General features: G+C 38.9%; 1 protein-coding gene across 7 annotated transcripts in view; it reads left to right on the top strand.

Annotated features, from left to right (window-relative positions):
• Nucleotides 1-24,923, top strand: part of PIGN (phosphatidylinositol glycan anchor biosynthesis class N) — a 91,113-nt gene that overhangs the window by 14,689 nt on the left and 51,501 nt on the right. For 5 of the 7 annotated variants that reach the window (XR_009418309.1, XR_009418308.1, XM_059470537.1 and 2 more), the window contains exons 7-15: nucleotides 1,260-1,366; nucleotides 7,305-7,429; nucleotides 8,657-8,787; nucleotides 12,846-12,962; nucleotides 16,921-16,961; nucleotides 18,473-18,532; nucleotides 19,126-19,281; nucleotides 19,603-19,695; nucleotides 21,539-21,594. Coding sequence is in view for 5 of the 7 variants with exons in the window: in XM_059470537.1 (XP_059326520.1) it covers nucleotides 1,260-1,366; nucleotides 7,305-7,429; nucleotides 8,657-8,787; nucleotides 12,846-12,962; nucleotides 16,921-16,961; nucleotides 18,473-18,532; nucleotides 19,126-19,281; nucleotides 19,603-19,695; nucleotides 21,539-21,594 (886 nt within the window). In the remaining 2 variants the exon portion in view is untranslated. The remainder of the gene's footprint in view (nucleotides 1-1,259; nucleotides 1,367-7,304; nucleotides 7,430-8,656; nucleotides 8,788-12,845; nucleotides 12,963-16,920; nucleotides 16,962-18,472; nucleotides 18,533-19,125; nucleotides 19,282-19,602; nucleotides 19,696-21,538; nucleotides 21,595-24,923) is intronic. The other 2 variants (XM_059470582.1, XM_059470555.1) reach the window with 1 other exon arrangement.

Genomic DNA, 24,923 nt, shown 5'->3' on the forward strand with positions numbered 1-24,923 from the left:
AGCAATTGAAATTCTTGCATTCAGTTTTAATGCCTGGCAGTATTTTCTTCCTTTTCTTTTAAGCTGAGAACTGCAGTGAATGTTCTGTGTTATAAGTAGTAGTAACATCTCCAGAGGCACAGGGGAGAGCTGCATCAGAAAATCTGTGCCAACTTTCATCTTCCTGGCCTGAAATACCTGCATGCCTTTGTGTGGGTTTGCACATAATCTTGGTTAAGCAGCTGCCTTATCCTGGGATGTTGGTTCATTCACAAGCCTGGAAGCTTACACAACTGCATTATATAATTGTGACATACAGCAGATCGAATGAATTCTCTCTGGTCAGCAACTGATTGAAGAGCATTTTCCCCTCTGAGACTTTATATAGTCAGAGTATGAATGGCACCCCTGAGCTGTAACAGCTCTGCAATTGATGGAATTGTTTAATTAAACATCACCTAGCTTCAAATCTGTTCAGGACTTCTGAAGTTTAATTTCTTGCCAGTCTTTGTCTTCCCCCTGCCCCCCTCCCTTCTCTGCTTTGCTCCCTTGACAGTGAGTAGGGAATGGAATTGCCTTGTCCAGATGCTGTGTTTGCACATCAGTGGCCCTTGTGTTGTACTTTGTGACTGAACATAGTCGAGTAGTTCTCAGTTTTCTGTTTTGGATGCATCTTTTAAAGATGCAGACTTTGAGTGTTGTGTTCTTGAAGTTGTCCACTGGGCCTTTGGTAGCTGGAATTGAAATACAGTAACCCTCCTGGTGCCTTTGTTATATGTGATATGTTTTCTGTGGAAGAGACCTTATGGATAGGCATTATCTTGTATGATTAAGTTGAACTACTGAAAGCTGAACATACTTTTCTTAAACAGCTTGTGCCCAAAACACGTGTTCAAATGAGACTATGAATATGTGTCTTCCTTGTTTAGAAGTTTCTCTGAGAAGTTCTTTGTTTGAAAACCAAATTCTGTTTGATTTGCTTAAACTGGGATTTGGTTTTCTCCTATCTGCTTTTCCACATTTTACTTCCTTGCCTGAGCATACTGGATAACATTGTTCCTCATTCCTTTGAGGTGCTGATAAGCTAATGAGGTAAAATGTTATCCAGACTTCCAAAAAGGATTAATTATGGGAAAGTTTAAAATAAGGATAAAATTTCTTTGACTTCCTTCAGGATCATCATTTTTGCTAGGTTTCTACTCCTGTGCATTGAAGTATTTTTGACTGTGAGAAAGGCAAAAAACCTTGTATCTTCTATGCCATCTATATTGTTTTTGCAGGTGCTACTGGAGATCATGTTTATACATTTTGTTACGCAGCTGAAAGTGAAGACTTTGGAGCAGAAGATGCAGCCAAGCTTGATATGTGGGTTTTTGATCATGTTAAGGTAAGCAGAGACTGTTTTTATATTAACTCTTTATAAAAAGTACAGTTGCATGTTAACTTTATCACAGAACCTGCTGGCACATTATCATAGATCTAGAAAGTATGAAAATTTTGAAAGACCTGTCACTTGGGGCCATAAGTAAAAATTTCTTGAATCAACTTTCATGACAAGTGTAATAGACGCTTAAAGGAAATACTTATCATTTAGTGCTAATTAATAAACTAACACTAATAAAAGTACCGTATAAAACATTTTTGGCTTTGTTTTGTTTGCCTATGATGGGAAACCCATATTGGAGTACTATAGACCCTATAAGATCTTGAATGCAATTAGTTAAGGATTTTATAACAGCTGTTGTAGCATGATAGAAATGACAATATTATTTGCTTATTTTGACAAAAAATAATATTTTTGGTCAAGCTGTGTAGCTTTTCCTCACAGATGTAGCTGGCTTCTAGTTTTCTGCTGTGGCTCACACACTGCTGTGGCTGCCAGAGCAGGCACAGTTTGTTTCAGAGGACAGGGTGTGAGGTAGAGGCAGCCCAGGACCCAGAGCAGTAGAATTTGTTGCTGTGGCGCTCTGCTCAGCTGATTTGGGTCTGTGCTGGTTCATGACTGTTGTTTTCTGTGACACTCTCACTGTGTTAATACTCCAAGGCACATGATTTCTGATTATGTGTTAATTCCTGTATTTATGTTATTCTATGCTGCCTCGCTTGTTTTGGATTAAGAAATGCTGGTAGTGGGCATTGGTGTATAAATGTCTGTACCACTGAAGCAGTTAAGTGAGTTACTTTCTGGATCTCATAATGATGTTAATGGAGTTTCAGACTTAAAACTTTTTTTCACATGATCTCTGGGCTGTATGCATTAGTATAGCTAACCAGCATAAATCAAATAAAAAATAAAATAAATCAATAAACCAAATCATCATCTCTTTAGGAAGTGAAAGGTAGTTCTGCTTTAAACAGTGACATAGGATGGGAAAGATCATTATAGTTTGCTAATTTTCAAAGGAAGTTATTTTCTGAGTTTGCAGGTGAAAAGATGTTTTTTCTAAGTGCCATCATTTCCCTGAATGTGCACTTGTGCCATGTTGTTGTTGTAATGCATATGAATAATACAAATCAAATTAGGCTGTCAGTTACACTTGAATAGCTGTTGTCATAAAGTTGCACCCTGCTGTCATTTGGAGCTGCACAAGTATATGAGGGTGGTACTACCTTTCTTTTGCTTCAGAACACCTAATGGCATTTATCCTTTCAAGCTATAATGATATGTTTAAAATATATGTCATTACTGATTACTTTTTCCCTGGAGCCCGCACTGTTATTTTTAAGACTTATTTTGCCCATCTAAATTCCATTTTGTGGATGGATAGGACTTGATTGACTGGCATAAGCCACACATTCCATTAATCATCTCTTCAACTGCGCATCAACTGCTTCAGGAGTGTGAAACTTGGGGCTTACTGAAACCAAGGTCACTCTGCTATTATAGCTCTAACAACTTTCAGCTGAGCTAGTGAGATTATATATAAGTAGTAATGACATTATGCTGGAATCTAAATTCTGCTTTGCTTACTTTTTTTTCCCTCTTTTGTGTTTTATCTCAAGTATTTAACAGTATATTGTTTAACTTGTGTGTTGGCCGGCGTGGTCCCTGGTTTCTGCCTCTTTAGGAAACAGAAAACACCAAATGTACTTCCTCTTTACTCTGCAGTCCACAGGTCCCAAGCCTTGTGAGGGCCACGTGTTTGGGGCTGCTTCCTCTGCCCCAAAATACGATGGGGATAAAATGAAGAATGGCTAAACTCATGTTTGGGCTGCTATTGCTGGCAATATGCAATTCCTTGTTCTCTTTCAAAATGCTAACTAACAGTAAATTATCATCAGGAGATGATAAATTCCATTTTTTTTTGTGTGTCTATGCTTAAATAACGAGTAGAGGAAAAATGTATGACACTCAATAGTTCTTGTCCTGTCTCCCCATGATACAAGGTGATCATAGCCCTTTCTTGGGACAGAAAATACACCACGCACTAGACTCAGTGGGATTTTTTTTATCTACAGCAGTGTGAAAATTCAGCAATATTCAAGTGCAGGAATAACTTGAGAGTGGTTTGGAGTTCCAGATGGGCATGGAGTTGATGGACTGTGGTTTCTTTCTGGTTTTTGGATTGTTTGGGGCTTCTTTTGATGTGTTTGTGTTTTGGTTTTTTTTTAAGAAGCTGGCAAAATAATTAAGGAGCAGAGTTTAATCACTGTAATATGACTCAATGATTCTCAGTAAAATAACTTTTACTGAAATCACAGTTTGAGTCTGTGCTAAGAAACTAAGGAGCAAAATACTGGGTGTCTAGATTAACTAATGGGGAAAAAAGATTTTGGTGGTGCATTTCTGATTTTTGAAAATTTTTGAAAATATTTAGTGGCAAATGGTTTTGGAAGATTCACCTTTTTTTTTTTAGCATAAAAAGTTCGAATTTCTAGGAACTCAGTCTTGGAGAGGAGTTCCAGTAATGGCCTAACAACAATTTATTATGTTCAAAGGGTAGGATATTCAGTTAATGTCTTCTCACTGAAAAGGATGTGTAGGTACAGATGGCAAATATTTGTGGTTTTTTCCCTTTATTCTTTTCTAATTTTGAATGCAGTATTCCATTCTTCCTTTGTCTTCTTTCTGCTGGAGAAAGGCCACCCAAGCCTTCAGACTGTCCCTTTTGTGCAGGGTGGTGGGTGGACTCCAGAATTGAATTATGTTAAACTCTGAAGCTCTGCAGATAGTGCTGTGACTGGATGTTGTTTTGTGCCAGTGAATTTCAACACAGATAGCTCTGCTCTAATTAGCAGTGCAATGGTTTTATGATTAATTTAAAATGTGTTAGTGTCTTGTGTATGCTCAAGGGATCTAAACCTGGCATATATGTTTGTCCTGCCTCTGTACTTTTGTTTTACATCTGAAAACTGGCATAACTATTTCAACTCTCCCAGCAGCACAAATCAGTGTGAATGGCTTTAAGCAGCCAATTAAATTAACTTGTCCTAGATTAAGGAGCTTTGTGAAAGGGAAAAGTTTGTTTGGTCTCTCTAATACATGCAGTCAGCAACAGTTTATCAGCTCTACTAAAGAATCATGCTTCCATGGAGGAAACTGAGGGAACAAAAAGTCCCCAATTACTTAGATATTTAACATTTTCAAGTTCATATTTTGTTCAGACATCTGTGAATCATTTGTTAGACCTTATAAATAGTCCTTATTTCTTCTTTGCTTTCTCCCATTGGAGGAGGGAGATGATTAGATCAAGATTTCACATAGCTATAACTAAAATTCTGTTGTAGTGGTTTACTTAGTACTACATTATAATTAAGTTCACAGTTTGATGTAAATGCTTTAATGGGGAACTTTGTGCTCATCTTAAGGTGCATATCAGTTGTAACCAGTGCATTATTTTGTTGCTAGCTGCCAGAAAATCAAGCTGCCAGAAGTTTCCAGAGTAATTTAAAAAGAAGGTTGAAAGGAAGCTGTAGTCGTCTTGAGTCCAGCTCTCTTAATGAAGGAGGTTCAGTTAGAGCAATGTGCTCAGGCCTTGCCCAGTCAAGTTTTGAGCATCTCCAAGGGCAAGCCTTTTAAGCAGCTGTTCCAATATCTGCCTATAGTTATGGTTTAGCAAATAATTTTTTAAAGTTTGTCTTACTGCGATTTTTCACATTCCAAATTGTGTCTGTCTTCCTGTGTCATCTCTGGGGCCCCCTGATCAGTCTGGCTCAATCAGAGGATGGCGATTCCTTTCACCCTCAGGGCAGATGGTTGTATACAGCAATGGGACCTCTCTTTATCTGCTTTTCTTGAGACTGGAAAAACTGAGTGCTCTCAGCCTCTTAGTTGATTATTGCTGTCCCTGAAACTTCTTGGTGAGATTCAGCTTACATATACAGTGGAGGCAATATTACTGAATACAGGAAATAAAAGGGAAGCAAGAATAAAAAAGAGTGAGACAGAAAGATAGTTAAAATAGAGTGATGGGCTGGAAACTAGTGTTGAGTAGAAGTAGGGCTCAAGTTTTGTGAACACGGAGTACCAAAAAGAAGAGGCCTTTAGCAGGCTGTAAGGAGATACAAGGATACTTCTGAACACATAGTTCAGCAACATTCACAGCAAAGTGAAGGGATTTTTGCCATTAGTGTGTAACCTTTATCAGCCATCAATCCAGGCAAGCTTCCTGTTGTTTTTGGGATTTTTTTCAGTAAACCATTTTTGGTCAAGTTTCATGGGATAAAGTTTGCTGTTTGCTCTAGGAAAAGACATAATGTCTTAGGTTGCGCTCATCTTCCTTTTGTCTTCTTGTTTGTAATTGGCCAAAATATGGGCAAACTTTTCTGGCTGCTGCTGCTCTGCTTTATGAAGTGGCTGGGACTGTGAAAGATGCTTTTGTTTTATCCAGGGGACTTGTCTGGTGGGAGAGGAGAAGCTCAGGCCTTGCCTTCCTCTGAATGATTTTTTTTTTTGCTTAATCATTCTGTGATAGAAAAACATATGCTTTCTCATATTGATCTATGTTTTAAGATTTAATTTTGGGAGTTTTCCTGTTTGTCTGTTTTGATATGCTTTGATTTCCTTTTATTTAATTAAAATTAAGGAAACAGTTTTACTGTATCCTGCAAATTACTGGTATGCTCTGGAAAGCTTCTTCAGTCTGTGGTCAATGTGCAGGTAGATGGATCTCTGTGGGAAATGAAAATCTCCTTAAAAATAATTACATTGCTATTTAATGTCTTCGGATTTTGTTCCTGTATCTTTATTTAAAATATCTCTGGACTTTGGTCATGGTTTTGTTTGGACAAGAGCTGAAGCTGAGAGCATGCAAATATTAGTCCATGTGGCTTGTATGTACTCAGGGAGTTAGGAAAGTGGAATTGCATACTGCCATGGTTTCCTGGCACAGCTCACTGTGATATCCTCGATCCCACTTTGGTCTTCCTCTGGGTGCACTGACTTTTGTTTATACAAGGCATGAGCTTTAGATTTTAAGAGCTCCATCACTGTCACAGCTGTGTGGTGGACTGCCCTGTCCTTTGGTGGCAGAAATGCTTCCCTGCCTCTACCAGCGTTTTCCCTGGACTCCTGCATGAAGTTCAAAGACACTCTCACTTATGTTAGTGTACTGAAAGCTTCTCTAGATGCTTTTTTGAACTAGGACCCTACCCCGTTTTGTTTCCTTGGGCAGTGCTGTTACTAAGGAGCTAATGCAGGAGTAGCTGTCTGCCTGCATTTTGCATTGCTGCGGCGTGGCTGGTCTAACACAGAATAGCCCTGTCAAGACTCATTCAGTCCAAGGGGAAAATTCTCCCCTGGCATCTGCCTCAGGGATGCTTAAGTAGGACATGTGCAAGGCAGATGTATGTTCTGTAGTTCATGTATTTGCAAAGCATGTTATGTTTTGTTCTGTTTTTTAGTTTCTGCAAACAAATTGTAGCTTGGTATCTCAGTCCTGCAGAACCTGCTTCCAAAGCAAGAATATTTGAGACCTTTGCTTCCAATTTAAATTCAGTAAATCAATAGAAATGTGAAGCCATAAGTGGCACTCAAGAGTGGTTCATCAATTTGTTTATACAGCAGGCAAAGAAAGGATTATATATTTTTGCCTATGCAAACTCAAAAAAACCCTCGTACAAAACCAAGACAAACCTAACAAAAAAAGCCCGACAAAGAACACTTCAATGTAAATATTGTCTTAGATAAGCTGAAAATTTGGACAGACCATACTGATAGTAATTGTCCTCCAAGCTGTAAATTAGAAAGTCATTATTTTTCCTCTTTTTAAATTCTAATAACTGGTAGTATTTTGACCTGGAAACAGCAGTGTCTTAGTTCTAGTAAGATGTTTATCTTCTTCCATTTTGCTCAGATTAATATATTAATGACTTATTCCATACAGAGCTTCTTTAAGTCTTCCAGAAGCAATCAAACATTGTTCTCTGCACTGAATGAAGAGAAAGTGGTTCTGTTCCTGCATTTGCTAGGCATAGACACCAATGGACATGCTCATCGGCCAAACTCAAGGTAATTGAGACATTAAGCATATCTTTCTTAGTAGTTTTAAGTGCATATTGTGACTTTTGTAACAGTGCAATTTATCAAGCCAGAAACAAATGTTGGTGGTCATATGTGTAACCATGATCACCTATGTTCTGAGTGTTTGCAGTTATTTTGTTTTTTGAGGTCTCATCTATAGAAATGAAAGATTTTTGCTCTATACAGTATGTCAGGTTATATTCTTGTATTCAAGTCTGATTTTTAGCAGTTTTCTTAGTTGCAGCCAACACATAATCTAGAGGATACATAGGAAATGCAGTTTTAAATATAAAATGAATACAGTTTTCAGATACCCCACTGCTGAAGTGATATCATTGAGTTTATAGGCAACAGTAAGCTCAGCAATAATGGCAAATTCTGGCATTATGTTTTGGCTTTTTTATTACACTTAGAAGAGTTTAGATTAACAGTTCTTGTTGCCAATTCATTTGAAGTGTGTTATTCTGTGTGAACTTTTTTTTAATTTCTTCACATCCTGCTTTGCAGGATTTTACTTCTTTCTCTTGATCCTTGCATACTTTAAAATTCTCTGATTTCCTGCATCATTATAAAGTTGATACTTGCTGTGTGTTTAATGCTCATTTATTATGATTTTTTTTTACAGACAGTTTTAAAACTGACTTTAGCAGCGGATAGGAAATTAATTGTCTGAAAGTCAATCATGGTCAATCACTTTTTCTAAAATACAAATTTTTTACAAAATGCAAATTTTTTATTTAGCTTCTATTCCAGAAAACTAGGGTCTGTCATGATCTATAAATCATCTCAAAACACTGACTGCCTGGTGAGATCTTTCTTTGCCATTTAGTTACCAGCTAAAAGTAATTTTTGCAACTTACAGTTAAGGTGTTTGAGTTTTCCAGAATTCCTTAGTTTTGGCATTCTGCTTAACTTGCTTGGCAGCTGTGAGTAGTAAAATTATAGTCTTATATCAAGGACAGGTTGGATTTGAATTACCAATTCATTGAAACTGTGGTTTCAGTAATCTTCAAACTGTGCTGCAACGATTTAATATCTCAGTAAGACTCGGAGGGGGAGAGATTTTACATCTAGGAAGCCTTTTGTTAGCTTGATGTTCATTTGAGATTAAAGCAGTCTGTACTCAAAGGACTGGGCTTTATGACCACGGATAAGTTGCTTTATACCAAGTGTGAGAGCCACCTGGAATGTAACATTTTTTTCCTATTTTTCAAGGGAGTACCAGGAGAATATTAAACAAGTTGATGAGGGTGTGAAAGAAATTGCTTCATTGATTGATAATTTCTATGGAAATGATGGGAAGACTGCATTTATTTTGACTTCTGACCATGGAATGACAGATTGGGGTGAGTCTTTTTAAATATTGAGTCAGTTGAGTTTATGGGCATCTGGTGTGAGATTAGAGAGCTCTGTCCCATGAGAAGCTTTGGAACCCCTGCTTTGATTTGGTGTCCTAAGTGTTGCTTGTGTATGAAAATCCATGCAAATTGCTGTGACAGCTGCATTTCATGTCTGGAGAGAAAAAAGACACTAAGTTAAAGCTTAATTTCCTCAGTGACTGCTAGTAGGGAGAGAAAGATTGTTGCAGAAAACCACCTTAGGCAGGAGATAGTGTTATTTGGCTGCCAGCAGCAAATTTGGTTTTGTTTCAGCCCATCTGGGAGATACAATTCTCACTTTGGTGCTCTAAAGCCCCTGGAAAAGGTGGAAAATCTGTCCAGGAGTTGGTGAAAAACTGTACAGAGAGTTTTTGGGAGGGTGCTGAATCTTTTTGCTTATTTTGGCCTTTTAAGCACAGCAGAAAGGAGGGGACTGCTGTGTGATCTTTCTAGAGGAGGCTGGTGCTGGAGACAGGTGAAAGAGCTGAGAGTACAGAGCAGAGAGTGAGGCAGGGGCCAACTGTGCTGATACCCACAGAGGAGACTTGGGAAGGCTTTGGCCACAGTGTCTGAATGCTTTGAGGGCAGATGAGAAAAGTTTACAGTGCTAAGCTCATTTAGACATTTTTCCCTAATTCTTTCTTCTTTCAAGAACCTTAAGAGCACTCCTGTCCTTGTGTGCAGCCAGTGAAAATGATAAGTCTCTCTTCCAATGCTGTGTGTTTGCAGCTACTAACTGTGACACTTGAAACAGGGCTTCTCCAGGCATGGTCGTGGCAAAACAACAGTCAGCATGTTACTCTCTGTGTGAAATCCTAAAGTTGTTCAATTGAAGAGATGCAGATTTTTTTCTGTCATCAGAGATAACAAAATATTTGTGTATTTATCCAATCAACCTAATTACCATCTGTTCATTTGCAAAATAGTCCATTTTGAGTAATATTTACTGTTGAGCTGACTGCCACTTGCAATAAAATTTTAATTCTGCTGTATTTTTCCTATATGTTTCAATAAATTATTTCATTTTTTTTTACAAGGAAGGGGTGTGTGTATATATATTTTTATATATGTGATCATAAGATCTCAGGAGGTCCAGCCACCTGCTCAAGGCAGGATTGGCTTTCGAATCAGACACAGATGCTGGGGCTTATCAGCAGGCCCCTTAAAACCTCAAAGGGATGGAGCCTATGGAATCCTTTTGGGCAGCCTGCTCTGTTGCTTGCCTGCCCTCATGGAGAGGGAAAGGTTTTCTTTATCTGCAATCTGAATTTCCTTTTTGTCAAATTATGCCTGTTCTGTCGTGCTTCCACCATGCACCACAGTGACACTCCAGCTCCGTCCTCTCTCAGGCCCCCTCACAGGGGGGCACAGGCAGGCTGCTCTGCTGTGTTCTCCCCAAAACTGTTTCTTCTCCAGGCTGAGCAAGTCCCAGTCCCTCAGCTGCTTCTCACAGGGCAAGGGCTCCTCACTGAGGCCATTCCAGATGATGGGTGTCTTTCCAGTACCAAAAGAGCCCAAAGCTGGATCCAGTGTCTAGAGGTTCTCACAGGTACTGAATAGAGGAGAACAATCCCTTCCTTGTACCATGCTCCTGTTAACACTGCCTGCACTGCTGTTGGCCTTCCTTGCTGCCAGAGTGAGCTGTAGGGGTGTTCTCGTTATGCACTGGATCCTTTGGAGGGGGAATAAAAGGTGTTAGGAGCAACTTCTTCAGGCTTTGAGAACCACTGGTCTGTCATAGTTTTCTGCCATCTCTTTCTGTCTTGAAGGAAAAGCTTGATCTTGTCCCAGAAGTGTTAATAACTTTGAAGTTGACTTCAGTGAATCCAAGAGCAAACCCAGAGGTTCTGTTCAGGCCCATTGTGAGCTGTCTGAAGGATAGTTCAGGAGTTTTAATTTGAGCTGGTTGGTACTATCAGGCCCTGTTGCAGCCTTTCAGTGGTTATTTGCAGAATGGGATGTACATCAGTTTTAAAACAAATTAAACATTGGAAGGATGAAGGGGGGCTATTAGGGAAATGATTATGATCTGACTTAGACATGATCAAAGACATTGTGGTTGCTGGCAAAGGCCAGTGATGTCACTTGCTTTCTCAGTCTGACCCCATGATTTTGCTTTAAATTGATGTCAGATGGAGCTGCTTGCCAACAAAGCAGGGCATTCCATACCCACCCTCACCTTGGCCTCTTGTTCCTGCTGCCATCCTGTACCTGTGTGGTGTGCTGGTCTATGGAACAGACAACTAAACAACAGCACCCTTTTCCCCCTGTAGGGGGATAGAATATAAGAAAATAAAGATAGTGTAGAAAGTAATCTTACCCCTAAGGAGTTTCAGCTGGGCTCATTACCAAAGATTAGGAACAGGCCTGACTTTAACAGGCCCCAGCTGTAACCAATGAGGAGAAGAGTGCTGTAAAAGAGTGGGGTGGCTGGGTGAGAAGGGAACTGGAGTCAGTTGGCTCCTTTGTGAAGAAGAAAGAGTCAGTGCTCAGAGGAGTTGCCCATGTGAAACACCAAGAAGGTATGGAACTCTTGTGATAGGAGACAACAGTATGGAACCCCTGCAATGAGATGACAACATCCCCCCTTTTCCCTAAAAAGGTCTATTTGGAGAGGGTTGGAGGTGGAACTTGGAACTGACCCAGCTGAAAAGAATTATTTTTCTTTCCCTCTTGTTATTCAGATCAGAACTGAAACAGTTCTTTATAACAGGGAGGGAGTGGGCACAGCTGCCTCTCTCAACTCTATCTGTCTTCAAGTATTCATAGAGGTAGAATCTCAGTGAAATGCTGATGGAGCTGGTGGCTTGGCTAACTTTCCTTCCTGCAGTAATAAGAATATAACAGATATAAGAAATAGTCCCTGGTCTGTGGAAGATACAGGAAATGCTCTCTCCATAAGCTCTTTTTCCCAAAGTTCTTCAAAGAACAGCAGTTGTTGCTGTTTTTTGAGCCCAGAGAGTGCCCACCAAGAAACATCGGAAATCTAATTCCCAGATCACTGTGTTCTTAAGCTTTACGCTGTTTAAAGTAAGCAAAGTTGACTCTTCAGCTGTGCCACAGTGATTGTTTTAGGGACAGAATTAGGTATGCTGTTGGGAATAGCCTTGAGGTTGCACAACAGTGTGCTTTGTCTGTCCTTTGTATTTATTAAAATTTATAGACAGGGAAGAGCATGTGTCTGTGCAAATATAAGGCAAATGTGTAATCTTGTAGGCCATACAGGAACCCACACAGGGTTTGTATAACCAAGTCTTTCCCTTTGAGGCTGGGTTATCTCACTGCTCTGGTACCTCATCCACTGGGTTCAATGGCCTGCATTTCTTTCAAGCTCGTGTGGCTCCTGCTGTAGTACAACTGCTGCTGAGATGTCATGGTTTTCAACCTTCCTGCTTTTGGTGGGTGATATGTTAAGCTGGAGGGAATCTGTTCCCCAGGGAAGAAAGTAATGTTGTATCAATTTTTAAGGAATGTGCCACTAGGCTTTAAAACCTTAAAAATGAACTTCTATCACTGTTGGAAGGATGACAGTTGCAATGCATATTGCTTCCTGGTTTTGAAGTGGAAGTCTAATTCTTATTCAGAGGTCAGTTCTATATGATTTTTTTTTTTTTTTCACATGTGCCTAATACTACTGAAATCAGGCATTACTGGTTTCACTGAGATGCTCAGCATAAGCACGTGTACGTGTCTTGAGCTGGTAACTTCTCCATATGCTGAGGCTTAAAAATATTATGGCTTTATTTTCTGGATGTTAAAAATTTGGGGGTTTTAATATAAAAAGTTCCATCTATGTCGTCTTGACTTAACTGATACTGATTTTGTGACTTGAAAGTTGAATTTAGCTCTTACTGTTAGTGACATAAAAATAAGCTGTGAAGCTGGAATAGGTTGTCTGTAACAGGCTTTTAGTATGTCTGTATCAAGAGCTTAGTATGTGTGTGTATTTTTATTGCATGTAGTTTTTGTTTGTTTTTACTGCACATGTCTTAAATTTTCTATTTTTCTTGTTTGGCGTATCTTAGGATCCCATGGAGCTGGTCATCCCTCAGAAACTTTAACACCACTGATTGTTTGGGGTGCGGGGGTAAATTATCCACAAAAAGTTACAACCCAGTTCTTTGAAGACAATTTTTTGGAAGGTAGGTAAAATAGAAGATTTAAGTGAAAGATTCTGGTGGAAACTGAAATGTTTTTAACCATTACACCTGTTGAGCTTCACTAACTTCTGTTCCATTTCAGAAAGTGTGATTTGCTTTGTGTGATGTGTAAGGAAAAGGTGACAGGGTATGCCTAAGGAAGCTACTGCAAAATTGGGTAGATAACATCAGTCAATTTTTATTTCTATTTCTATTTTCTTTTCAATTCTCCTCATACAATTGAAGACTTTCTCTCTTTGTTAACAGAAGGCTATTCATGCTCCTAAAACTTCATTCCTTAGAGAATGGAGTAGACTTAATTTTTAACTCCCAGATGTTGAATGTATTAGTACAGAAACATAAGTTGACAAGTTGAAACACTCCTTTCTAACTTCACAGCACAACCCTGTGGACATTCCAGGGGCTGTCTTGTCTCATTTGTATTCTTGCAGCTGTTGTGCAAATGTAAACAACTTTTCTTAATGAAAAACTGTGATTCTTCACTGTTATTTTTCTCTTTTCTAATTTATTTAAGAGTAAGCATTTTTTAAAGGAATGAGTTTTTATTATTTCGCATACATAATGCAATAAACGCTGTCTTGCTGAAACATCAGTGGGATTAGAAACTCTTTAACACATGATTAAATTATTCAAGCTGTTCCTCTTTCATGTGCCTCATTCTTGTGGCCTGCTCTGTTTCTTACCATGCCTTCAGTCTTGGGTTGTTGCTCATGATCAATGAGGTAATGACTTCCTATTTTATTGGATTGTTTGTCAAAGTACATTAGAGAAAACAGGCAAAAATTACTTCAGCCCTGAGGTGCTAACTCCACCCTGCTCTCAAGAAGGTATTTGGTAACAGATTAGGTCATTTCAGAAATAGTGCTACCTTTTCACTCCTTGTGCCTACCTGCTGCTATAAAATGATGACACCTGTGATAAAATTGAAAATGAGTTGTAGGAAAAAAAACAGAATAAAACAACTGATTTTGGTGTCAGTGATGGCTGATCTGCTAGACTTTAGGGACATTTGATATCTAAGGGTTGATCTGTAATAGCTGAATTTTACATCTGTCAGTTTCCTTGATTCTCAGCAGCTTTAGTGCAAACTAAAGTCAGTATTTGACTTCAAGTCATGATGAAAATGATGTGAGAGATTTCAAAAAAGATGAGCATTGAGCTGACTCCCAGGTGCACAATAGGGAAAGCTATATGGCCCTCATCTGTTAGGCAATGTGTTTTTACTTAGAGGATAACATTTGTCTGCACCCTGCTGTGCCTGCTTCATGTTTTCCTTCTGATGGTTAAAAAAACTAGCAAACCAAATAACCACACAAAAAACCAAGCACACCAAAGCAGACATCAGAAACTCATCCATTCATTTTGGGCTAGCTTTGCATCCGTCAAGTGTGTTGTTGCTTTGTTTAGACACTTAACCTTACAGATTCTTAATTGGCAAGGATAATCTCTATTGGAGATTTGAGATGCTCTGAGTATCTTAGGAACTTGAATTTGCTTGAGTAGTAAGTATCTTCTTAAAAAGGGACTGTTCTCTCTATGGTAGTACATCAGACCTTCTAGTAGGTTACGTAGCTTAGAAGTAAAGAGAAAGTTGTTGAAATGGAACTTGGCACTTGCACAGGTCAATACATCTCAGCTACTCCATTGTTAGAATCCCAGATATTTTCACAAAGGTAACATATAAAAGAAAAGCTGTTTAAACGAGTTCTCTTGAAATGTTCTTTGAATCTGTCTTTCCTGCTCCATACAGCTGCAACTGTGGCTGCGTGCAGGGGAGGAGAGTGTTTTCAAGACTGCTGTGTCACTGATTTATGCAGGTGTCAGGCTTACATTTCTAATTGCATGCTCCAATGTTCAAGTTCTTTCATCTATTGACAATCCTTTCTAATTTCTCCAAGTGTTTATGGAAATATTGACAGAACATTTCTAATGCTGACAAACTTCTTATGATCTGTTCAGTGCAAGCAGGCTGTAGGGAGCTCAGTGAATTGTCTTTCTTCTCATTGTTGCCATGGAGGGTTCATACCCCCCAAAGGCAGTGCCAACAGGCAGGACTTAGCCTGTCCAGTTTGTCACAGGGACATGAATGTGTTCCTTGGATGGCCAGAAGGGCACAGAATCTGCTCTGGGTTGGCAGCCTTCTCCTCATCAGTTTCATCACCTGTGCTCTGCCTTCCCTCAGGCCTGCTCATGCAATCCTCTTGGAAAGATTTGTTATGGCAGCCTTGCATCCTGTGGGCGGCATGTGCTATTACCCATTTGGCCACTGGTTTGACCCTTCTTCAGCAGGAAAGAGAGTACAGAACTGCTCTCCAGCTCCTCAGGGGCTGATGGCTGGCCCTGGGGCACAAGCCCAGAGGAGCTTGTGAGTGAAGGTACAACCTCCTGCAGCATCATGATGTGGGGTGCTTGATAGAAGCCTGCTTTGTAGGGGGCTCAGCCTGCTTTGGCACAGCTGAGGGAGCTCAGTGTACCCTCCACTAGTTTGGCTTCTGTGCAGTTTTATGTGAGAGTTTCTTTGCTTCATGTACCCTCATCCTCTTTTTGAACTGGCACTTCCCTGCTGTTTCCCTGGACTGTTTGCATCTGACAGCTCAGCAGGCTGCAGTAAAAGCAGGGCAGCATAAAGGCAAAAAAAAACCCCTCTCTAAAGTGGGTGGGAAACTGCTGAACACTGTACAGGAAACCTAGACAGTGAGCTGGAATCATGTACCAGTGTGGGCAGCATGCACAGCCAAGATGCCTCACGGCTGGGAGTGCAGCCTGGACTGGCCAGTGTGTAGCTGTGTCGCAGTCCTTAGGAGTTCCTGGGCTCAGTGTCCTGTGGCTCTTGGTCCCAAGCAGATGTCTTCAATTCTGCATTTTGGAATATCTGAGTAGAGCATGTGGAGATGAAAAAACTTCTGACAAAAAGAGAAGTTTTCTCTAGCAGAGACAGTTTCTTCCTACCTTAGGCACATTCTGTGTGTGCGTAGACAGTTTTCCAATGTTTTTCTTTGGAAAATTTAAAGGGAAAACGGGCAATTCATTTACATAATAGAAATATGGGTAAGAGTCTCTTTCTAGAAATATAAATCCCTTTCCTTTTCTGGGAAGCAAAAGGAAGCAAACTTGTACCTTTTCGTGTGAGTTTAACAGAATTGATGATTAATGCTGCTAATACTGCCCCTGTGTTGCTATGGGAACTCCCCTTAGCTGTCTCACTGCTGTTAAAGTACAAGTCTGCTCTTCAGGGTGCTTGTGGGACCAAGTAACAGTGGACCTGTACTCAGACCCCCCAAGGTAGCAGTGGTATGAACTAATTGCTGAGAATAAGTTTGGTGTATGCAATACTGCAGATGTATGAAAGAAAAAAGCAAAACCAAACCTTGCTAAAATCTGTTTTTAAGTACCTCTCCACCTCCAAAGAAAACAGGCAATTTTCTCTTTATTTCTTTAGAGAACACTGTAGAGCAGGGAAATATAATTTTCCACCAGGTTTTTGTATGATGTGCCAAAGTTTTAGGATCTAATGTTTGTACCACGCTGTACCAGTGCATTTAGGACCTTGGGTTAGCCTTTTTTACAAACTACTGAAGAGATGCTATAAATCTCCTAAATCCGAGTTTGATTCTTTTAGTTGGCACAGGAGGTAATACATCACTCTGCTGAAAAAAATAAAAGCCTTGGCCTTTTTTCAACTGATCTAGGTCACAATTGCAGGCAGCAATTTATCCTGCTGGATAAAAGGAAATGTGAATTGAAATGAATGCATTTTGTTGTTTCTGCCTGTTGAATTCCATCTGTAACCCTTCTTGAGCTAGCATCCTAATGTAAAATCATAATTTTCTTTAGTACCAACACTACAGAAAATGGCAACAAGATAGTCGATGTCAACTGAACTTGAACTGTTCTTTGAAATCTGTGTGGATTAGCTGTTCAGGTGCTCTGTTTCTTGCAGAATGGAAACTGGAGAACTTGAAGAGGCTTGATGTCAATCAGGTATCAAACACACCTAATTTAATAGTTCATAAGTTTTCCCCTTAAATGACGAGTTTTGCATTATTTAAAGTAATTGCTTAGAGTGGATGATCACACCAATGTAACATTTCCCTAGAAACTGGAACCACAATAACATGAGGTAAGTTTAAATTGCTTGTTGACAAGCAATTGACAGCTGCATACACAACTTCTCCTGAAGATGCATTATTGCACCATTTATTTAAGTGATCCCACACGGCTGTAGGAAAAGTGCAGTACAATATACCAGGTCCCCCAAGCTGCTGTCAAGAAATCAAAACCATTTCTTGCTATAGTGCTAAACTGTGGGGTTTTTTTTCATCTGTGATTGTGGCCCAAATATTTGGAAGTTTAGACAATTAATCAAGGAAGAAAAGAATGTGAACAACTTTTCCATTGATCCTTAATCAGTCAAGCTTTTTTAAACTGTGGTGCTTCATCATCCTACAAAAATCAATATATGAATAACAGACTCCAAACCTACTCAAACAAGGGAAATAATCTCATGCTAGAAGGTTCAAATTGGGAATGTTGTGGATCAACTGCCTTCAGCAAAGCCCTGGTACAAAACTACAAAAAAAGATTAGTTTTCCTCTCAAGGTTGTTAGGAGTTATGGCAATGTTGGTTTGAGACTGTAAAGAAGAGTCTTGAGTATTACTTTGCCCTGGATAATGGAGTTCCCAAAGACAGAGCTTTTGTCCTGTAGTACACATGGGACTATGGGTAAAAATAGCAAACGAGACTTCTAATTATCATTACACTGCAAGTGTATTGTTCTCAACAAATAATGGTTTGGAGTCTGCCCAGTAGATCTGAGGCTGGAGTAGTGCCTGTGGTTTCAGTGTAGTTTTTTCAGATTTATGCTGGAGAAACAAAGACTTTTGGTGTGTAGTTTCATATTAAAGGAAAATATAAACATGGTAAGAGGCAGTGTTTATTATCACAAATAGAAGGAAATGATTACTTATTTTATGAGATGCCTTAGTGAAGATTGAAGGGCCTTTCTGAGGCCTGACTGGACATTAAAAAACTGCAAAAACTCCCTCTGCAGGGGAGAAGGTAGAGTAATCTGTGCTGTGGAAACATGGGGTAAAGAATGTTGTGAAAAGCAGTAAATCCAGAATACTGCTTAAAACTGTAAATATGAAATTAGTTCTTTTGGTCATATAAATAGTCATAAAAAGTGGTATGCCTGAGTGCAGTAAAGGAGCTGTTGAATTCCTTCAAATAAGTACTGGGGTGGTTATATTTGCTTTTTAAATGAAATGTATTTTTTCAAGCTTGCTCAGCAGCAGAGCTTCACGTTTTGAATCTAATCATGCCATGACTACTAGAAACTAAAAACCCAAAAAACTGTAGAGGAGAGTTGTATGTATAACTTGGCAATATTACGTAATTATCTTTTGCATATGCAGATATGTTAAAATTAAGCTTAATTTGTTATCTCTAGAGGCTGAAGCTATGTTAAAATGGAATGCTTCTGTTTGCACAGGCTGATATAGCACCACTGATGGCTTCCCTTATCGGTGTGCCTTTCCCCCTGAACTCTGTGGTAAGAAGTATAGATGTTTTTCTATGTTATAAAAATCTGTTCACTATAAAGGAAGAGGTGCTGGGAGCAAGACTTGAGGTGTGTGGGGAGAAGGATTACAGATTTGTGAAGGTGCTATAGGGTGTGAAGACGGCTTGTAGTTTTAATTTTATGTGTCTATCTTTAGAGTACAAACTTAAATTTTTTTAATGTCTTGTATAGGGCTTTTAATTGGAGAGGCAGCTGGTCCTTTTGTAATCTGCAACTTTATACTCTTGAGCTATATAAAAGTTTTTTGTTGCTTTGTTTTTTGGGATGGTAAAAATGCAATATGGTTTGAATAACACATGATTTTGATCATGAAAGCTAAGCCTGTAAAGAAGCCAGTTCCTGCAATTTAATGTTCAATTATTTCTGGATTAAACTAGTGTACTTTCTTCTGATGTTATCTTGTGCCTCTAATTTAGTGAAGAGTGAGATGGCTTTTTCTTTTAATTTCTATCATGTATTATTACACAGTTCAAAAGTTGCCTCATAAATATTGAACTGACAATTAGCGTTTCATTAGTGTGCTGTCACACTGCTAGTTTCACATATAAAACACCTATTTACAGCATATTTTTTGGAATATTTCTTCTGAGGACTCTGCCCAAGGGATTGTCCCCTTGTCCTGCAGTCATTGCTGGTTGTGTGAGGAAAGCTGCCCAACACAGGGTGGCATGGGAGCTGCTCCCTTTCCTACCCCAAGTACTGGATTGAGTCAGGCCCAGGTGAGGCTTTGGGTAGAAGACTGTTAGGGGTATGAAAAATAGCTTTTGATTAGAGGTTGAGTCGATATTATTTTCTAGTATATAGTTTGGTAACAACTTCTGTTATTTATGTTTTTTGCATTCCTGTAGATGCTGAGATATTACAAACAATCCCTATAATGTTGCAAATCTGTGCGAGAAGAATATTTTCAAAGGAGTTACATGAGTTATTTCAGCAGTAATTTGAAGTGTTCTTACTGCTTGTTTGGCCAGCAATTCAGTTAAGAGAAATTCCTGTTAATTTATTTTTTTTTACTTATTATGTGTATTTTTCTTCCTCAGGGAACTCTACCTCTGGAGTATCTGAACACTAGTGCTCTTTTCAAAACAGAGAGTATGTTTACCAATGCTGTTCAGATTCTTGAGCAATTTAAGGTACTAAACATATGGTAAAAAAGCCCAACTTATTTGAATAATAGTTGTTGCTATGTAAGTAAACATATGACTTACCCTATCCATAGTGTGCCAAGTTGAAAGGATTAAAATTGGATGCACATTCATTTGATTGAATAGCTGTGAGACTTATCTGGGGAAGCTTGAAATACTTGAATAAAGAAGTTTGGTTGGCTTTTTCTAAGGAGAATGAATAACTTTTTTCTTGCTTCTTAACAAAAATGGTGATGTTTATTGGTGTTAATGTAAATTTACCGGCAGTATGTAGGTAGAATGCTGGTAACAAAGAAGGGAAATAATGCCTTTGCACTGGGGGCTGGGAGACAAGGCCTTAAATCAGGGTCACTACACAAACAGATCAGAAAGGTAAAAGGTTCCTGTGCATTAAAGAAATTAAATTAGTGGCCTAATTAGCTTTTAGCTAATGCTGTTATATCTGTTGTTTTGCTTTGCAAGTGTTCATCTATGGTTCCTCTGTCTTGATTCATTTAATGTTGGATATTACATTATGAGAACACAGGAGTGGTCCAAATAAAAAAGGCTCTGTTTCACAAAGCAGTGGAGTGAGAAACTGTCCAAAATCCCAGTTTTGGTAAGGCATAGAAATACTCCGAGGGAAAACCATCCTCCACAGATAGAAGCCGAGACACAAAATAACTCCTAACCTGTCTGGAAATTGCTGTCATGATAGTGAAACAATGAACTAGCATGAGATGACCTGTGTGAGATCAGCACCTTCAGCATCTTCTGTTCCTTTGTGAATGCCAGCTTCACAAAGGTGTGGATACCAGGGTGGCAGTGTCAGCAGCAGAATCACTTTCAAAAATCAGGTGGAGAGCTGGTGTATTAACAGGGGGGAGTAACTGGTGGGGTTGGATATGAAGTTTGAAGCGTGCAGATATCACCTCTGCAGTTGGAAGACCTCTGCTTTAAGCACTAAGGATGACTCAGATATTTTTCAGTTAAATTGGCATCTTGGAGATTATTTAAAAAATAAAGTAGATCTGCTTGTCCTTTCTTTTGAGCTTACTTTTGTTCTGTAGTGCTGGGTTATTGTTGTTGGCTTTTTTTTAAGCTTTGTATTGGAATGATCCTGTCTGCATTTCCTTTGAATTTCCTTTTTTCTCTGCTGAAGCAAAAGTAGACTGGCTTAGACATGCCAAGTGGATTTTTACTTTTCCTGTGATGGGCTGACCTGACCATGGTTTGTGCTCCCTGGAGATGATGTTGCCTCGGATGGATAGGATTAAATGTGTGGGTTCCTACTTCCAGCTGTCAGGTTTTACAAGTGGTGTGCTTAGCAAGTTCCTGACTGTACATTATGCCAGCAGTCAGACTTGAGTCAGGCAGCTGCAGGAGGCCTTAAAGATGTTTTGGAGGACCTTGGACAAAGTGTCTCTGATTGCATCAAAACCTTCTATTTTTGTCCATGTGCAGGTTAATTGGTTTACAGCTTTGCTTTGGCAGTGTTTGTTGCAGTGGTGCCTGTCTGGCATAAATGGTGCTGGTTTCATTGAGGGTGGTTGTCACTGAAACCTGGTGGCACTTCTATCCACATCTTCCTTTTATCCTGGAAACTGTAGAAGGCCTTCTGAGAAAAGCAGTGGCTGGAGCATGGTTTATTTTATTTACTTTAGAGCAGGTCTGAGTTTGCAGGAGCTCAGAGGAGTTGTGCATACTGGAGTATAACACCCAGATATTGAGAGTGTGATTTCATGCCTTTTCCCTAGTCTTATACATCTTTGATCTTTTTTAGTTTAATTCCTGATACAATTTTTAGTCTTATTGCCACTTGCATGTAATGATTTAATGCTCTCTTATGCAGGTTAAGATGAGTCAGAAAAAGGAAACTACATTGTCAATTCTGTTCACACCATTCAAGTAAGTGTCTGTAAAAACTATGTATATTTTACCTGATTGTTTGTCTTACCACTTACTTTGGTGTTTTAGCGAGCTGCAACAACTCAGTCTCTTAAGTCTTTTTTAGATGGAAATGTTTATCTCCTATGAAACTTTGCACTAGAACTCTATGCAATTACCTCGCTTCATCTCACCAGAACTTTAAGATGTTATTGGGGTGATCCGGTCTGCATTTCCTTTGAATTTCCTTTTTCTCTGCTGAAGCAGACTGGCTTAGACATGTCAAGTGGATTTTTACTTTTCCTGCGATGGGCAGGAAAAAGTAAAATCTATTCCTTACATTTTATTTTCCATTAAGGGTTATTTGTCTAAGCTTTTTTTGACACTATAGCTATATAGATTATACTGCTTTTTTCTTGCTATACTTTGGGCATTTTTTCAGCATACTTTGGGAGATACAAGTCCCTGTAGGGTCAGAAAGTGCCATCTGTTAATTTTTTTTTATATATATATATATATATATATATATATATATATGTAAAAGTTGAACTAAGAATTGTTTCTTCTGTGATTTAAATGCCAATGAAGAATAAATAAAAATGCATTGCATCCAGAAAAGAAGCTTGCATTGTTTAGCATTTGTGTTGCCCAGTCTTAATGTTTCCAGGGCTATTGAAGGAGTCTCTGGGAACTCTGCTCTAGTGTATGGAACATTCTGTCTCATCTAATTAAAGCTTCTTTTTCCTTTTCCTTTCTTCTGGAAAGGTTTTTGAAAGCTCTGCCATGGGTGGATGTGATAGTGTTCAGTTCTGCTCACAGTTGGTGGAGTGCTCCAAAAATGCCTTGTCACCAAGCAGCTGTTTTCCTTTGGGAAATAGAGCAATGTTAATTAAGATCTTTAAATCATAGCTGCAGTAAAATGTACTTGAGTTTCTTCCTGTGAAGTATGTTTATTGTTAAAGATGATTGCTGTCTGTCTGAACAGACAATTGCTGTGTTATTTTATACCTCTAGCTCCTTCAAAGGGAAAGGTTCAAGACAGATCGTGAGACAAAAGTCAAGTTAATCCTGGGCACATAATGAATCCTTTAGAACAAATTCTGAATAACAATGACAGCTGCATTATCAAAGAATTTACTGATCTGTGTGAAATAAAATGCCCATATGGAAAGGATGGATGGTTCTCTTTGATAAATGACTATTAGTTTGATTTTGCAGCCTTTCATTTTTACCTTTCCTTGAGAAATAAGACTGAGTCTATACAATAAGATGTGCTTTTCTTAATGCTGTATTTATCTTTAAAGGATCTAGGAATTACCACTTGCTTTATGGATTGCTTTTTTATGCTATGTTGGATTGATTTAAGTGGAAATGCCAGAGACATTTATTACTTTGAAAATGCAACTAAAATTTGGTATAAACATACTGTTATTTTGGTATGGTCTGCTGCAAAAATAAGTTTATTTTCTTTAGATACTCTACAATTTTTTCTGAATCAAAATTTGGATTAATAGTTGTTCCAGGAAATATTTTTATTTGAGACCAAAATAATTCCTTGGATGTGTGAATGTCATGGCTGGAGTGATGCACCTCGCTCATCAGAGAGAAGTGATAACTATTTCACAATGTTTGATAGTAAATGCCACAGCAGTTAGCAAGATTTAGTGTCAAGGTGCACTTGATTATTTACTGCATAGAGAGTGGGTCAGAAAAAGCTGTCATGGAGATCCTCCTGTTGAGTTGTTAGATGCAGAGAAGACCCCCTTACATTCTAACCTCCTTCTCAGAGGGAGTTTAGATGCAGCTGGGTCTAGAGTTAGTTTCAGACTTGGTCAGTGGTTTTGGGGGAGGCAGGAATCCACTACCACAGTGAAATGCCTTACAGGAATGTTGTGGGGGTGAAGACTTTGTTTATTGTTTCAGGATGATGCTGTTTATTCATCTAGGAAAGCAGAAAAAGACTCACCATGGATGGTCACAGACTAATGTAAATACTCACCCACAGTGTGCTGGGAGTAGTTTGGCCACATTCTGATTAGTCTTCACAGCTTTCCTTGACTTTCAAAAGTTGGCTCATGTCTGGGAAGCTACCAAGGGGTCTTGTCTAACCTCTTACTAATAGTTGGGATGAAGTGGTTGAACACAAACTTACTTTTAAACACACGAGTAACTTCCTAGTGCTCCAGCTTGCAGGAACCAAAGGACGACTGAAGGTAGTTTTAGGCATGACCTACCTATAGATCCATCCCTCCTTTCACATGCAGATTACTGGATGTGTGTGCAATGAACACAAGCCTGAGCTTCAGCTGCAGGTACATGGTCTGATGCATTAGTGTGAGGCAAACCACATCAGATAATCGCACAAATTATGCTTGAACCTGAATGAGATGGAGAGGGAAAGGCATGCATCCCTTTCTGCTGTCTTTGCTGAGACACGTTTTTGGCGGTAGATGTAGGGTGTAGAAGGGTATGATTGCTTTTTCAGGTGAAGTTAAAAGTGCTGAGGTGGGGACACCTACCTCCTGTCCAGAGCAAGAGAAATCCTGGTGTGCTGTGCTATGTTTCAGAGTCATTGGTATTTGTAGGGAGGTTGTGTTTCTGCAGAGCTCAATGCTATTGGGAGTTGTCAGCCCAGGTTTATTATCAAGTTTGACCCCTGATCTGTATTAACCTATGGTTGGCCTTACCTGCTGCTGCAGCTGAGCAGTTCTGTGCTGTGTCTGCTCTACTGTCCTTTCATTCAGACACAAATAACTTCTTCTGCCTCTGTTCATTTTCAGTTGTTGTACAGAGGAGCTATACTCTTTTTTTTAATCCTTCTGGTGCCTGAAATATGTAACTTGAAGCTCAGAAAGTGTATGCTCCAACATATAGTTCTTTTTTCCTTCATAGTTTATTGGGAGTTAGTGAAGGGTAATTCATGTCTGAAGTGCTTTGGAATCATGAAGTTACATAGAAAATTTTCAATATTTTGTTTGTCAGTATTAGCAGATTTTGTTTTGTTTTGTTTGTCAGTATTATCAGATTTTGTGTTATTTCAGCAACTTGGTGACCTGAAAATGAACAAAGATATCTCTAAGAACTGATTTCTTAAATTATTTAAAGATGATGTTGAATAAAGTAAAATAGAAATGTAGATATGAGTTCTAGAAGAAATCTGAGTTTAGAATTTCAGGTTGAGGCATTCTGGTTTTAGAAGTGCAATTACAAATGAATATGTAGTTTACAGAGTAGGAGAGAGGGGAGGAATATATTCACAAACAGTGTGTTCTGTAGAAATTGCAACTTAACAGAAACTGAACCTGGACTTAATTTTTTTCAGTCAGAAATAGCATTAAAATGTTTGTTTT

Source organism: Ammospiza nelsoni, chromosome 1 (assembly GCF_027579445.1).
Source record: "Ammospiza nelsoni isolate bAmmNel1 chromosome 1, bAmmNel1.pri, whole genome shotgun sequence".
Lineage (NCBI taxonomy): Eukaryota > Metazoa > Chordata > Aves > Passeriformes > Passerellidae > Ammospiza > Ammospiza nelsoni.